The following is a 15,422-nucleotide window of genomic DNA, read 5'->3' as shown; positions in this document are numbered from 1 at the left end:
GCACAACTATGAAACTTGAAATTGTTTCTTGAGAATCTTTGACTTCACATTATTCGATGGATTATGAGGTAAATAACAAAGACTGACATTCTCTTTGCTTTAAGTGCAAAGATAAACCTGAATGATCCAGCACTGACATAGAGTGCACCTCTAGTTGCAAAATACTAATGTAGGGGTGGGGGGAGGATGGGGATGAAACATGCTCCTGTAGTTGTATTCTAATTATTTCATGAATACATCAAGTATTTGTAAACACTAATTGGAAGTTGAAACAGGCACATTTGGTTAGCAGCACGATGCGCATGACTTTTGAATGAAATGTGTGAAATTATTCCTTTCATACAGGTATTTGAATATTCATTTAACAATAACTGCTTTGAGAATTTGAAACAAGACTATTCAGACTGTTATATTTAATGTATTGTTCATGCATCCACTAGCAATTATTGGTCGGGCAAGATCGTACCCCTCCCCCCTACTAGTTTTCACCATTGCATTGGGGAGGGGGGTGGAGCTGCCCCTTTGACGCCCCTGAACACCTGATAAATTATATTTTACATTCGGCAAACGATGTATACAAACAGAAACATTAACAAATTGAGTCCTAGCTGTACAATTTATGTATTTCATAATAAACAATAGTTATCTCTTAAATCCACCATAGATACAATAAATCTAAATAAGCCAGCTAATTTAAAAGAAAAAGAACTTACAGGGAAATTTAGAAAAACAGGAAAAAACATGTAAGCTCCCTTTTGTCCATCTCTATATCACCAAGTTTATCACATAAATAATCTCTAACATTTCATGTTGTACATGAGAAAGTAAACACAAGTTATAAGAATGAAGCAAACAATGCCAACACTCCAATATAGATCTCAATTTATACTGGTAGTAGAAGTACTATACACCTCTCAATTGAAACTGGTAGTAGTAGTAGTACTATATACCCTCATTTTATACTTCTAGTAGTAGTAGTACTACTATACACCTCTCAATTTATACTGGTAGTATAGTAGTACTATACACCTTTCAATTTATACTGGAAGTATAGAACTAGTACTAAACACGTTTCAATTTATACTGGTAGTAGTAGTACTATATACCTCTCAATTGATAGGGTAGTAGTAGTACTATACACCTTTCAATTTATGCTGGAAGTACTAGTACTATACACCTTTCAAATAAAACTGGTAGAAGTAGAAGTACTTCATACTCTCAATTTATACTGGTAGTAGTATACACCTCTCAAATTATACTGGTAGTAGTAGTACTTTATTACCTCTAAATTTATAGGGTAGTAGTAGTACTATATACCTCTCAATTTATACTGGTAGTAGTAGTAGTACTACATACCTCTCAATTTATACTGGTAGTAGTAGTACTATATACCTCTAAATTGATAGGGTAGTAGTAGTACTACATACCTCTCAATTTATACTGGTAGTAGTAGTACTACATACCTCTTAATTTATAGGGTAGTAGTAGTACTATATACCTCTCAATTTATACTGGTAGTAGTAGTACTATATACCTCTCAATTTATAGGGTAGTAGTAGTACTTTATACCTCTAAATTTATAGGGTAGTAGTAGTACTATATACCTTTAACTTGATACTGGTAGTAGTAATAGTAGTACAAACCTACGAAAGACAGCACAGCTACACGAACAGTGGACTCGATATTTTAACATTAGAAGCATATTGACATGAGCTGATTTTTTATTATAAAATCAAAGAATTTAATCTCAATTCAATCTCTGAATAAACTTGCAGCCATATCTCCCATTGTTTTAGTAGTCTTAATGAATAGTTTCCTTTCCACCCTTCACTCTTTTGCATAGACTAATACAATCTAAGTATATGTTAAATGGGAGTTTCTCAGAACACTAAACCACATATTTATCTCTTCAGGCACTATGATCATTAAAAAAAAAACTAAATAAAAGGAATCTGTTACTACTGTACACATATTTCTCTAAATAAAATGTCACATGACACCCCCCAAAAACAAAATGCAGCACATCGTGACATCTAGTACTAAAAGCTTTGTTACTAAATAACACAGCACCGTATTGCCTTTACAAGATTGTGTGGACTGGTTAGCTTATACACTATGACACTAGCAATTTGTGCAATGTTGACTACCCTATGGAAAATACCAACATAGCCATGTTGGCATATGGAAATAATAATATGCATAAAACATAGCCATGTTAGCATAGGGAAATAATAATATGCGTAAAACTGCTTCCATTTTAATTACAACAATCACGTTATTACCAACTGTAGACAACAATTCTGAGAATTTAACAATAGGCAAACAGGTTTATATTCATTTTTCTTTTCAACCTTTTCTTTGCAACTATTGACAAGAAAATGGAATATGATTTTGTTCATCACCAAAAGAGCTGGCAAATGATAATCAGTCATTATGATGATGATTAGCTATTAACAAAAAAAAAACTTATCCATTTCAGCCATTTTTAACTGTGCTTACTGTCAAGGATACATCTCTGAATTTAATTAAGCCCTCAATTCAGATACAGAAAATCACTGGGTATTTGAGATCTTTGCTACATGATCAACCAAGGCTTGACAGTATCCAACCTTGTTATCTACCTCTGATCACACAACATTACTAGCAGTGTTAGGAAAGCAATCTTACAACTGGATACATGGTAAGAAACCGAATAAAATGTAATAAATCATTTATGCACAAACATTACAAGTTTCTCTATTTTCACTAATTAAACATGTTAATCACACCCTGGCGATCCTATCACGTACTCATCTTTACTTCTTGAACATTCCGTTTCAAAAACAAACCAGAATAGCATCTTAGCTTGTTGCGTCAAATTTGAAGAGTAAAGTAAACATGTAAAATGATAAGGCCTCATTCTAAAAGGATTGAGTACGAGATGCTACATAACAATGTCATCGGTTAAATATCAGTATACATATATATATAAAACTGTAAATAATATGACAATAAATGTTATCAAGTATGAGACATATTTCACAATGAAAACTCATTCCACATGTTGAGATATCACTCATTCTACATGCTGAGATATCACTCATTCCACATGCTGAGATATCACTCATTCCACATGCTGTGATATCACTCATTAAAAGTATGACATGTGGTGTGGCTATAAACCAATCATCTAAGACTAACACACGTATCATAACACAACTCAGCATGTAGTACCATAATGTAAAACCAACCCCGGTGTTAATCTGTCTTAATCCTGTATGACACACAAGCAAAACTGACAAATTTGATACATCAAAACATAAGGATGAGAGAGACAGAGTGGGGGAGGTGGGAGGAATATTAGCATGCTCTTAACAAGAGAGCAAAGCTCTCGCCAAGTTCATTTAAACTTAACCTAGTGTGAAATCTGTAAAGCCTGGAGATGGATAAATGTTGGAAACCAGGCAAGACAACGGCTGTAAGAGGATGTGCTTTAACCTTAAACATACTCCCAAGAAAACCAAATCTTATTTTTAAGATTGTAAAATCACAGTGTGGGACAGATATCACCACAGGTGCCTTCATATATAATCACAAAAGCACAATATTTAGGAAACCACAGAGACAGCAAAATAAGAATAACCTGGCTAAGATATACTCTGCATAATTTAGTCAAAGGTCTAAATTATGCAATTCTGGTTAAGGTTGTAACTTTTCATCCTTCAAGGCCAAGACTTTTTCTTCTTCAAAATAGAACAAATTCGACTTCTTACATTATTCAAAAGATCTGAAAATGTTATGTAACCCATGCCCAAACCCATGCAGAATTCAAAGGGTATAAATATTACTATTAGTATACTTAAGTTACTTTCTTCATCTCTTAATGATTTCTGATCTATGTACTAGTTCTCCTTACTTGCTTAACATTCTTTAAGACCAAAACAAAATCATGTCAATGTTTGCTACATGTTTGTGGCTGGCACTGTAATAAAGAGAACATATTTGTTGTTTATTACGACCGTAAATAAGAACAAGAAACAGGTAAGTCCACATTTTTACAGAAGTAAAATATTAAATAAAATTGAGTGACAGAGGGAATAATTTACAATTATTATTTCTTCAAAAATATAGCTTTTGGATTTTGACCACATACTACTGTTATCATTATTAACTCACACCTAACACAGAAGCTGTTTTCACTTCATCTTGGGCTTAATTAGACAACCCCTTATTTAAATCAAGTTACCCTGTAAGGAAAATCGCCACTGTACCCTCAAGAAAGGTTTGTTTTTACCTCTGATACATAGATCTTACTTAAATTTAGTCTTAAGTAGCAAAAAAAAAAATTAATATTCTCATGTAATTCTGATTGGATAATAATTCAACATACCATTGATCTTACTGGCTAATTCAAAGCTCTTATTGGTGATTCAAATACTTTTATAAACCAATGCTTGCTGGTAAGGTAACAAAATATGTCCTTACTAGCAGACCAGATTTTGATTAATGACGAAGTAATTAAAAGCATCCAAAACCACAGAGCAAATCTCTGTTGTGGTGTTACCTCATATCAAATCACATATTAAAATGCAGTACACAGATTGACCTGAACACAATTAAATTGTATTAATGTTTAATAAAATTCCATTTGATAAATAATAACATAGTACTTATACATTAACCAAAGACTTCTGTGTATACTCCTTGCTTCCTTTTTAAATTTTTTTTTAAATTTCTTTATTTTTATCTCCTTTGCAAAAAAAAGTAATCCTATGTAATTTGCCTCCGTTAAACTTTACATTTACATTGTTGCTACGGCAAGACATTTGATGATCGAAAACAAATTTAAAAAAGTCAGTGAAAATACCACTTTGTGAAAAATCATTTCCATTAATGACTCATGTATGTAAAACGTCTTTAACATGTAGGAAGAGTTAGGGAATACACAATATAGTACTTAGCAGGAATCAGAAATAACTTAATTGAAAATAGTGATTATCAATGATCTTACTATAAATGCTTAATCAGTCATTTATTTTTAGCCGAATGGACACCTGGCAATATTTAACAAACCTACATGTTTGCCTACCGTTACATGTAACATTATTGGCTCCGTTCAACTTTCTCTCGCTACTTACGATGATGAGGGCAGTCTTTCACTACACCTGTTTAAAAGCAGGTTTCCTCGTTTTGGAATGTGCAAGAATAAAGAGAGCTAGATAATGATATCATCTTCACCATTCTGTTTATGTTTTTTGAGTACTGAGGCTATTTCAGTCTCCCAGAGTCTAATAACCTTAATACTTCCCTTTCAAGTCTTACAATATCTAACTTGGTTACCAAGGAGATGATTAGGCCTACACTCTGCGCTTATGACAGTACCCAATAGATATTGTTTTTCATGCTATATTTGATATTTGATAATAGCATCATAAATGCTGTCTAGCTCTCATCACCACTTTCTATTGCCCAATTTACTGGCATCTGTTTACAAACTCTGGGCAACACTTTGGTGGTATGCCGTGTCTCTGGAAAAGATCTTTTAACACAGTTCAATTCTTGTAACTGTGATGGGAATACAATAAATCTCCTGTATCAAATTTCATGGAAGAATCTCTCACTGTTTTATTACCTTACAAACTAAAGCTGTGCTGTTAATTCTGGTTTAAAACATGCAAAGGTAGAAAAAAAAATAACATCAGAGTTATAAAACCAATATTGGAACATAGAGGCATGGAAGTACCTTGTATGATAACGCACATCCATATACAGGGGGGATCTTCCAGAATCTGGACACAACAGACTCGTTGGAGTTGCCTTACTGTGATTATCCCCGATATGGATCATTATCATCTATCTTCCACAATCTTGTGCAGCTTACAACTAACTTTTTGCTTGAACCAAAAGCGCTTATGGTATATGCTCAGGTCACATACAAAGTTGTATTGTTAAAGTGTAATTAAAAGCCACTTTTATGGAAATCCTGTGGAGTACACAATTCCAGGTCAAACCTCATGCTGGATACTGTGCATCATCATTTAGTACCTTCCACATTAGCAATACCTCATATTATGAGGAAGAACCTCACATCCATGGAACCTGCTCGAGTACTGCTACTGCATCGTTCCGTCCCATTTCCCGGAGCAGATGTGTCAGCGTTGCCACGGCACTGTCTTCCCGACACCTGGCTTCCCATAGGTCCAAAATTTGATCAGTGGGACTAGGCTTTGTAGCAAAAAAGTTGATATACCTACAATGAAAAGATAAAATAGAGCAAGGATATTAGCAACTGATGGTATATGCATTCTCAACATGTGCTCTAGCAATCCCTTTGGTTTCTGCAATTAAATATCACAGTTAATATGGCACGAGGTAATTATGTTATGGGATGAGGTAATTATGTTATGGGATGAGGTCATTCACTTATTGTACAGATTCTTCGACTAATTGTTCTGCAGAGCTGCCAATATCCAGTCAAGCATATCTAGTTAAGTATCACTTAACAGAAAGACAAGTAAAATCAAACTAGATCACTTCTTGTTTGTTTTCATGAAGAAAAAATTAAATTAGCACATTTTTTGTTTCAGACACTTTTTCATATTAATTAATCACATCCAAATGCATCTCAAAAATAAAAAAAATTAAAAATGTTCACCATTCAATTTGTAACATTGACACAACATAATTTAGGAGTATATTTTGTATCAAAATGTTAGAAGGCCTGACATTTGGTACTTGTTTTTATTTATGCCGTGCAAGACACTTCAAACGCACCCAGCTGCTTTAAGTAAGATCTTCCATCATCCTACAATGAACATAGACTTAAGCAAAGATGTTGGTCATGTGACGTGGGATGGATCAGGACAAATGCCATTAAGACGTTGAGAGAGAATTTACGTTACTCTTCTCTGCAAAGAGAGAGTGGCACAACTTACCCATCAACTCCCAGCTTGGCTGCCAGAAGCCTCCAGTCGTTACCGACAGGTCTTGGCGGATCCAGGCTGGTACAGAGTCTGGCCCTGACTGGTCTGGGAAGACGGAACACCTTAGTAGGAGTCTCAAAGGATGCTGTGGTGGCCTGGCTAGGGCTGTTGTGGTAATTCTGGTGTTCAATACCCTAAACAAAGGACAAGATGTTTATATGCATTCAATCAAATGTTTAGATTTACCTTCATTTTGTGGCAGGGAACAAGTACCAAGAATCAATATACGTTAGTAATCTACCCTAGTTGTACGATAATGATCTTTAAACAGACCAGTCAGGCCACTTAACGTTATGTACATAGCAGTCTCTGTCACACGTTATAGTAAATTTCACCAGTCTTGCCAATGTATTATACAATTGAACACAACATAGTTAAAACTGAACATAACCACTGACACCTGTTATGCCCTTGCAAATATTCTTGGCAAGAATCCAAGAAACCTTTTGTACAATCAAAGTTGTAAACATTGCATATTGTTACATTAACTTGCACAGTGCTTGTGAGGCCCTGCTGAGAATAAAAGTTATAACACATGGCAATCCCCTACTTAATCATTCCAAAAACTGCATATCTTTAAAAAAAAAAGCTTCAAAGAGTATCATGGATGCAGTTTGTTAAAACATCAATGACTGATGAATAGATTGTATTTTTCAGAATTAAGTTATATCAGTTTGTTATCGGTTGGTTCAGGAGATCTTTCAAACATCAAGTACTTGCTAATTTTGGAAAGGCTTAGTTGTTAGTATACCCAGCTAATGGTAGGATATAATTTTTTAAGGAAATTAAAAAATTGAAGAAAATGTTTTTGATTTGGTTCTGGTAAACACAAGGGGTAGTAAAAGTCTTTAGCCAGGATACACTGAAGCCTTTCCTACATGAATCAGTTTTATTCATCACACAATCTCATCTTTTTAAATTTTTGCTAAAAATTTCGTCGCTCTTGACACTCACGTGTCAACTTAAACAACCATTTGTGATAGTGCGTTTCCATTGAAACAAGAAGCGGAGTTTCTCGTATATATATGTGTGCACAAGTTTGTCACCATCCGAGGAAACATCACCTTCATGAGGATACATTACAAAAACATTACGAATACTCTACTTGCAGCTTGTAGAGACATATTTCTGCACCAGTGAGCAGCATTTAACCAAGCAGAAAATAAGATTGCTGAAGTGGTAAAAAAAAAAGACATAAGAAAAGAAAAAGAGAGTAAATGACTCTAGAGAGGATGACTTACATCTTCCATTCTCCTGGTGATATCCAAGACTTGTAGACTGGTCTGTGCCTGGCCTTGTGTGATGTGTATCCTACATCCAACCACATCCAGAGACGGGTCTTCTCTGGCCAATGTGAAAGAACAATGAAGCGTGTTGGAGGTGCCACTCCAGACATGGAAGAACGGGATTTCCTGCAAACAAAACCAGATGCACAAAACGCAGGTTTGAAGAGGCGGTATGACTGTTTCAATGTTAACTAACCTAGGACGGAAGCTAGGTAGCTAAGTAATATAACTTAGCTTAGCTAGGCTAGCTTATAGCTAACTAGCTAATAGGTAGCTAATAGCTACTAGTTACTACTACTACTAGTTACTACTACTTACTACTAGCTTGGTTAGGCTAGCTAATAGCTAGCTAATAGCTAAAAGCTACTACTAGTTACTGCTACTACTAGTTACTGCTAGTTACTACTACTATTACTAGCTACTACTACTAGCTATGAATAGCTAATAGCTAAATTAGCTTTGCTAATAACTTAGCTAGGAAGCTAAGTAATATTCGATTTCAAATTATGAGTTTTGCTTGTTTGTAATTCATGGATTGCTGTTTTCCTTTTTGCTTTAATTGGTTCATAACTGTTGCATGAAATTTGAGTAAAACTAAGAAAATTTGTTTCATTACCCTGGAACTATGAATAACTGTGACAAGTATCATACTAAAAGCACAACTCACTTGAAAGTTTGCTGATGGCTTGCACTGCCATCCCTGCATGACCTTATCCAACGACAGTCTCAGATTCTGATCATCGTCCTGAAACTCCATCAACTTTGGCCGATGAAGGAGAGCGCCACCAAACTTCTGCTCCAACTGCACTACACGCTGCGAAGTAAGTGATTAGACGAACATTGTTGGAGATGTGCTGAAACCTTCAACAAATTCATTTATATTTTCAGCAAGTTTCTTGTCACGGATTTCTATGAAGCAAAAACTTTTTGCATGACTTGCTCTTGCCCTCTGTACCTACTTTTTCATCTTTACTACTATCACTTAACGATACAATTTAGAGTGCGGTGACCTATGAGCTATTGTGGGACCAACCCTATTGTTCAAAGGACTACTCAAAACTGCCTCAAAAACTGATTCGGCCTTGACTTCACTTCTTCAACTATCTGAACATTCATTGCAGCCTGTGCGTGTCTTTCATCAAACAGTAGGGTTTGAAGGAACAGGATTACTGTGTTATACACATAAACATAGATTTGACTGACCTCTATTGCATCAGGTGTATCATCGGTCACATATACTTTCACAGTGTAGTCCATGTTGAACCTAAGAGCTGGCCCAAAAGTCGCTAACCGTAACCTTTTGCCTGCAGTCCTTGGAGGAGCGGACTCTCCCATAAGAACGAATGAACCGAGCTGATCGAGTATAACGGAACAAGATGATGAATCCACCTGCACATATACGGGCGTATTGATGGTCTCCTCACCCGCAGTAACAAGACGCTAAAAGATAAAGAGAACAAAGGATTTATAAAATGATTATTATATTGTCCCTTATGACATACCCAACAGGCGGTCATATTTACTGGTGACATTGCTTACAGAGAACCTACCATACAACAGTCTGTGATTGGTCATAGATTGTCATGGACAAACCCTTAAAGGCACCTCTCCTGAGAGCAATACAAACATGCATCAGTTTTCTCTTCTTTTTTTAATGCTCTCACTCAATGATACTACACAGGTTATTTGCCATGCTAATAGCTGATACCATACCTGCGACATAGTTTAATGCTCTCACTCATAAATCCAACCATTTAATTCTTTCTTCTTACAATTTATTTTGGAATATATGAAGGAGCTTTTCAACTTACCTCCCAAATTCCTTCTTGTTGTACAGCCATATTGCAACTATAGATGCTATACCTCCAATCACCGTCCCTCCTCTGAGAACAATGGGGTATTGTTAGGATAACAGGTTTATTAAAGGTGATGCCAGGTGGACCAGCCACTACCACAGGGGTCAGTGAGGTACACCGTGGGGAGATATTTGGCTGGTTGCTTGGATCAGGGTTCACACCAAGGTATACCTCCTCACCATTATTTCTTGTAATTGCACCATCTGGTATGAACAGACTTACACCTACAAAGTCAAAGATATAATATAATATTATAAAGTAAACAATCTGGATTTTTACTTTCACAAATTGCCAGAAACAACAGACAAATTTGTGGCAACTTGTGTAAGATATGATGTTGTAGATACAGTAGCTTTTATTTTCAAACAAGGATACATTAAAAAAAAATTGTCTCTTGAATTGTGCATTGAATTAGCAGTTATTTGGGTATTAATTCAGCAAGGTACAGATCAAATTAGTTGAAAGTTTGTCTAGGTCTATATAATGGCAGTTTGTTTATTCATTCCCTTTATAAGCACGAGGAGGGATTCGTTTTGGTGGTTTATATGTTGTCTTAGAGCTACCACAAGTTTAGGAAGTGTATTCTTGTTAAATGCTACACAGACTAAAATTTCTGTACCCCAAATCCTACTAAAACACTGTTGAATTTGTGTAGCCTTTTTGAGCAGTTTTGCAGGCAATTGCAGCAAAGTAATACAATGCCATACCAGACCGGTTTATTATATCCACCGAGATATGACAGGAGATAATAATTTTACTTGCCTGCCTCTGGGATGATGAGACGACCTCCTCTAGGACCAAACCTACCAGAGACCATCATATGTGAGTCGGCAGACCCAGTCGGTACCGCTTCCTGGAATTGTTCTGTGTCTACTTCTGATTCTGGTCCCATGCTAGACTCTGAAGACTGGATGGGCAAGGCATAGACTGGTTCATCTTTTTGTTGCGAGTAAAAGTCTGAATCTTCGTCCCGAAGGTGGCATCTGTCATAGCAGCTGGGTCGTTCTTTGCTTGCCGTACAGTAATGGCGCTCGGACCCAGGCCCAACCAATGGCACATAGGTGTGTACTGTGTTAGATTTCATGCTCCCATTCTGGAGGGAGTAATGGGAGCCGTCCGAGTGGGATGAGCTGTACCCACCCAGGTGGGTCACTGCCCCATTCTTGGGTGAAAACGACACAGACATATTGTGAGGTGAGCCTTGTTTAGATGTCTCTAAGTAAGAGTTGGAGTGATGGAAACCATTAGGCTTGTCAGATTCGTTGGGTAGGCGGACGTGTGTACAGAAGGCTGCGTGATGACTTGTTTGAGTAATATCTGGTTGCATTGTTAACATGGCCATGTTGCACTCATCAACTGCAGATAAAACTATTATAAGAAAGAGGGAGAAAAATATGTTAAACAGAATAAACTGGCAATTGGGTATGATGGCAGGTGATATGATGGCAGGTGATATGATGGCAGGTGGTATGACGGCAGGTGATATGATGGCATGTGGTATGATGGATGGTGATATGATGGCAGGTGGTATGATGGCAGGTGGTATGATGGCAGGTGGTATGATGGCAGGTGATATGATGGCAGGTGATATGATGGCAGGTGGTATGATGGCAGGTGGTATGATGGCAGGTGGTATGATGGCAGGTGGTATGATGGCAGGTGGTTCAATGATATGTTATTATAGTTTTGTCACCTGCCTGACATTGATCTACAAGGGTAATGTGTGTGTTAATTGCAACAAACATCTATTGATGCCAAGTAACACTCACAAACCCACCATTTCCTGTAGTTGACTGTCCACAGGGACTGTACTTACACAGTCATTGTAGGTGACCCTAGCACCTGTTTGAGCAAATCTCTCACAACAAACGGGTACTGGTTGATATTTAATCCAGCGATTGCAATTTATCGAAAGAACTAACTATATTAATTTAAAGTACTATTGAAAGAACTAACAGTATTAATATAGATGCAATTTTCTCACTTTAGGAGTTTGCATGGCTAGACATATCTGGGTCCATCCGTACCCACCCCCCCCCCACCCCTTCCTATGACTCTTTCTGGTTAACTAATATGCAACACTTTCAAAAATAGTGAAATGCTGTTTGACAAGTAAAGACTGGCTTCGACAATGGTGCACCAAAATGGAGAAACTAACAGAAGACCTAGTACTGTCTTTGTTTAATCAGTCTAATTTAATTAAACATCAAAGCTAGGGATGCACCGGATCCAAATTTTAGGATCCGGCCAGAACCGGATTTTGCCGGATAGTACATGAAATCCGGCCGGATAAAATCCAGCCGGAACCGGATTTTTTCATTACACAAAAGAAAATCAGTAATAAAAAGTATAAGTATGAAACAAGGAGCAAATCTTAGGTGAGGTATACGCATATTATAAAGATGGTGGTTTTTGTGGAATTTTAAAAAAAATCAGACATATTTAACCATATAAGAGATTGTTTCACACATAAATATTCAGAGAAAACATGAATGCCAACAATAATGGGAAAGTAAAGATTCAATGGAACAGTATTTTGACTGATAAGTATATGAATGGTCTATTTGAACTGCACAATATTAAACATAGTATTACAGTAGTTGTATTATTTTGATTGATCTTTAGAAACAGTGGGTCAGACCATTGAGAAAATTAGACATGTTAAACCTAATTTTTCCTTACTTTGAATATTTTATTAATTTTTGGAAATAGTTTACATTGTTTAAAGTTAATACCAACACCTTTTTAAGGGATAATTCAGGCCAGATTTTGAAAAAGATCCGGCCTGGTTTTGAAAAATATCCGGCCGGAACCGGATAATTGCTCACTATCCGGCCAGATAGTCCGGCCGGACATCTGGTGCATCCCTAATCAGAGCACAACCATTCTAGAGAGAGTGTGGCTTTTCTAACGGCACATTTTTCTTGCGGATTTACCCACTCTGATTCCTGGTACAGAGGATGCTGAAGCAAGACCAGCAAGACGTCAGGGAGTAGTACCATCCAGATTTATTTCATTTCCCTAAACACAGTCGTAAGAAAGTTATCCAAGTACTATGTTATCATTATTAAGTTTTTCTACAAGCACCATCCTTACAACAATGAGAAATCTGTTAGCTTAAAGATGAACGAGTCCTGTTGAAAAGAGCGTATTATTACTTCCTAAGCGCAAACCTGAAAACCAGTTATCCCTTTAAATGCACTTTACTCGACACTTCAGCCAAGATACGGATAGACCCCTGACTGAGCAGCTGCTCGGCTTGCATGGATTTACGATTATTGAGAACTGGGAGGTAAGATGGATGCACCTCACTGAATCAGGCCATCAGCAATCATCCATCAAGCCAATGGATCGTGGAAACCATTCGCGAGCATCAACTACTGTAAACATTGCAATGTAAACAGAATGCTGAAGAAGAGGAGGCGTCTTCCTTCAGACAAATACTGCTATACAAGTACAGGCTCAAACAGCTTTATCATTTATTAACTTTGCAAAAAAAACTTCTCTAATTAATATATCAACATCTTAACCAAAGGGTTTGAACAGGGACTGTCTTAAGCATTTACAGTCACCGTCTCATAGATTATGATATATTAATTATAACAAAGTATACCACCACCCATGATTTATTTAATGCCATGCAAATTAGGATGGATACTATCAAATGCACAAAAGATTGACAGAAGAAACTTCACATAGAGGACAAAACATATCTCGATTTAATCATTTACCTTTGAAACAGCAGTACTTCTGCAACTTCTGAAGACACCTTTTCCAAACCCACTTCCAAACCCACTTTCCAAACCCACCTTTTCCAAACCCACGTTTTGATTCATTACTTAATACCATTTCCTAGACCCCTCACCCTCCCCCCCCCCACTCCTCCCTAACCCAATCTTACCTGTTGTTGTTGGAGCAGGGTACATAGGTGTATGCCGTTTCCTCCTGGACATGAAGCAGATCAGCATGAATATGCATGACATAACAATAACAAAGAAGGCCAGACCAATACCGATGTAGACAGGAATAAGTTCTGCGAGGGAAGGTGAATCTGTAAACAGAGAAAATGAGATGCATGGTTGATAGACTGCCACTTTACAAGCTGAAGAGACAGAACCTGCTCCAGTCATAAGGTGTGTGTGAGACTGTGAGTCATGATTTGACATTGAAGGCAGTGATCAAGATTCAGCCTGTGTTGAACATAATTGTTCCATGTACCCTTTAAAACTACCAGAATCAAAGAAAAGTCTAGGAATGTCTATTTATAAATATTCAAAATCTTTGTAAACTCTACACATGTATGCAAATGAGGATCTTCTGAATTGTCTAGCAGAGATGATGATCAGGTTCTGAGAAGGGCTTCTGTTGTCCTTCATGGCTGTTAATGGGCATTTGTGTAATAATGATTCACAGGTTCGATTACTAGCTTGTTGTAAGTTTCTTATTGTCATAGGTGAGTTGGTTCACTCACATATCTACTGGTACATAGCGTCAGATATGAGGAGTATGTTGATTAATTTACACTAATACTTTATCAGTGAGGAGGAATTCAAGCAACAGGATGATACTGAAGGTGATTCTATTGAGTCTCGCTTGATATTTCACTTTACGTGTGTGTGTAGGCTGAAACCATGCAATGTGCATATTAACAACAGCTAACAGGTTAGAACAACAGATACTAGTGTCCACATAGACCCCTTCACATCATGATGTCAATCATGGGATCCCAAATGCAATCAATTTGTTAAAGACGACGATGATTAGTCGTGACTTAATTAAACAAGACGATATGCTCTGCTCATATCTTCTGACTGCTTGTTATGTGTAAAGGAATCACTGAACTCTTGTGTAATTGCGTTGTCACACCGGACACAATTTAACCCAAGCTGGTTTTTTATTTAAGAATATAAGTGCAAACAGGAAGGTTATGTGGCTTTAATAAAATGTACACAGCCAACTTATCTTACAGCAAGATTGATTTATGGCACCATAGATAAGTGCACAGTCGAGTTAAATTCCACAGTAATCATGGGTTATTTCATATGATCTCGACATTTCATGACCTCACAGTAACACACTTAAATATGCTTAAAATGCTAATTGGAGGCGAGATGTCTGTTATTTACAGGAAACACAAACATCAACGTTATACTAAAAGCCCAATGGCTGCCATGGTCTATTATTATTCCACACATGAATGGTTAGTCAAGCATGTCAGCTATTACTTCTACAGATTTTGAACCCAAAAGGTACAGAATAGATCTACAAGTGATGTGGTCATCCTATACACTGGTTCTATCCTACTACACAAAATAAGC

The 15,422-nt window shown here is 36.8% G+C and overlaps 1 protein-coding gene across 10 annotated transcripts in view; it reads right to left on the bottom strand.

The window, feature by feature from the left end:
- Nucleotides 1-604: 604 nt before the first annotated feature.
- Nucleotides 605-15,422, bottom strand: part of LOC139969035 (netrin receptor UNC5B-b-like) — a 147,968-nt gene continuing 133,150 nt past the window's right edge. For 3 of the 10 annotated variants that reach the window (XM_071973743.1, XM_071973742.1, XM_071973740.1), the window contains 8 exons: nucleotides 14,006-14,155; nucleotides 10,867-11,472; nucleotides 10,060-10,328; nucleotides 9,452-9,688; nucleotides 8,916-9,062; nucleotides 8,204-8,374; nucleotides 6,915-7,096; nucleotides 605-6,229 (listed from right to left, as the gene is read on the bottom strand). In XM_071973743.1, the coding sequence (XP_071829844.1) occupies nucleotides 6,064-6,229; nucleotides 6,915-7,096; nucleotides 8,204-8,374; nucleotides 8,916-9,062; nucleotides 9,452-9,688; nucleotides 10,060-10,328; nucleotides 10,867-11,472; nucleotides 14,006-14,155 (1,928 nt within the window). In that variant the 3' untranslated portion in view covers nucleotides 605-6,063. The remainder of the gene's footprint in view (nucleotides 6,230-6,914; nucleotides 7,097-8,203; nucleotides 8,375-8,915; nucleotides 9,063-9,451; nucleotides 9,689-10,059; nucleotides 10,329-10,866; nucleotides 11,473-14,005; nucleotides 14,156-15,422) is intronic. The other 7 variants (XR_011793633.1, XR_011793629.1, XR_011793632.1 and 4 more) reach the window with 7 other exon arrangements.

Source organism: Apostichopus japonicus, chromosome 6 (assembly GCF_037975245.1).
Source record: "Apostichopus japonicus isolate 1M-3 chromosome 6, ASM3797524v1, whole genome shotgun sequence".
Lineage (NCBI taxonomy): Eukaryota > Metazoa > Echinodermata > Holothuroidea > Aspidochirotida > Stichopodidae > Apostichopus > Apostichopus japonicus.
The sequence above is the reverse complement of the archived record's forward strand: the minus strand, read 5'-3'. Positions and strand labels throughout refer to the sequence as shown.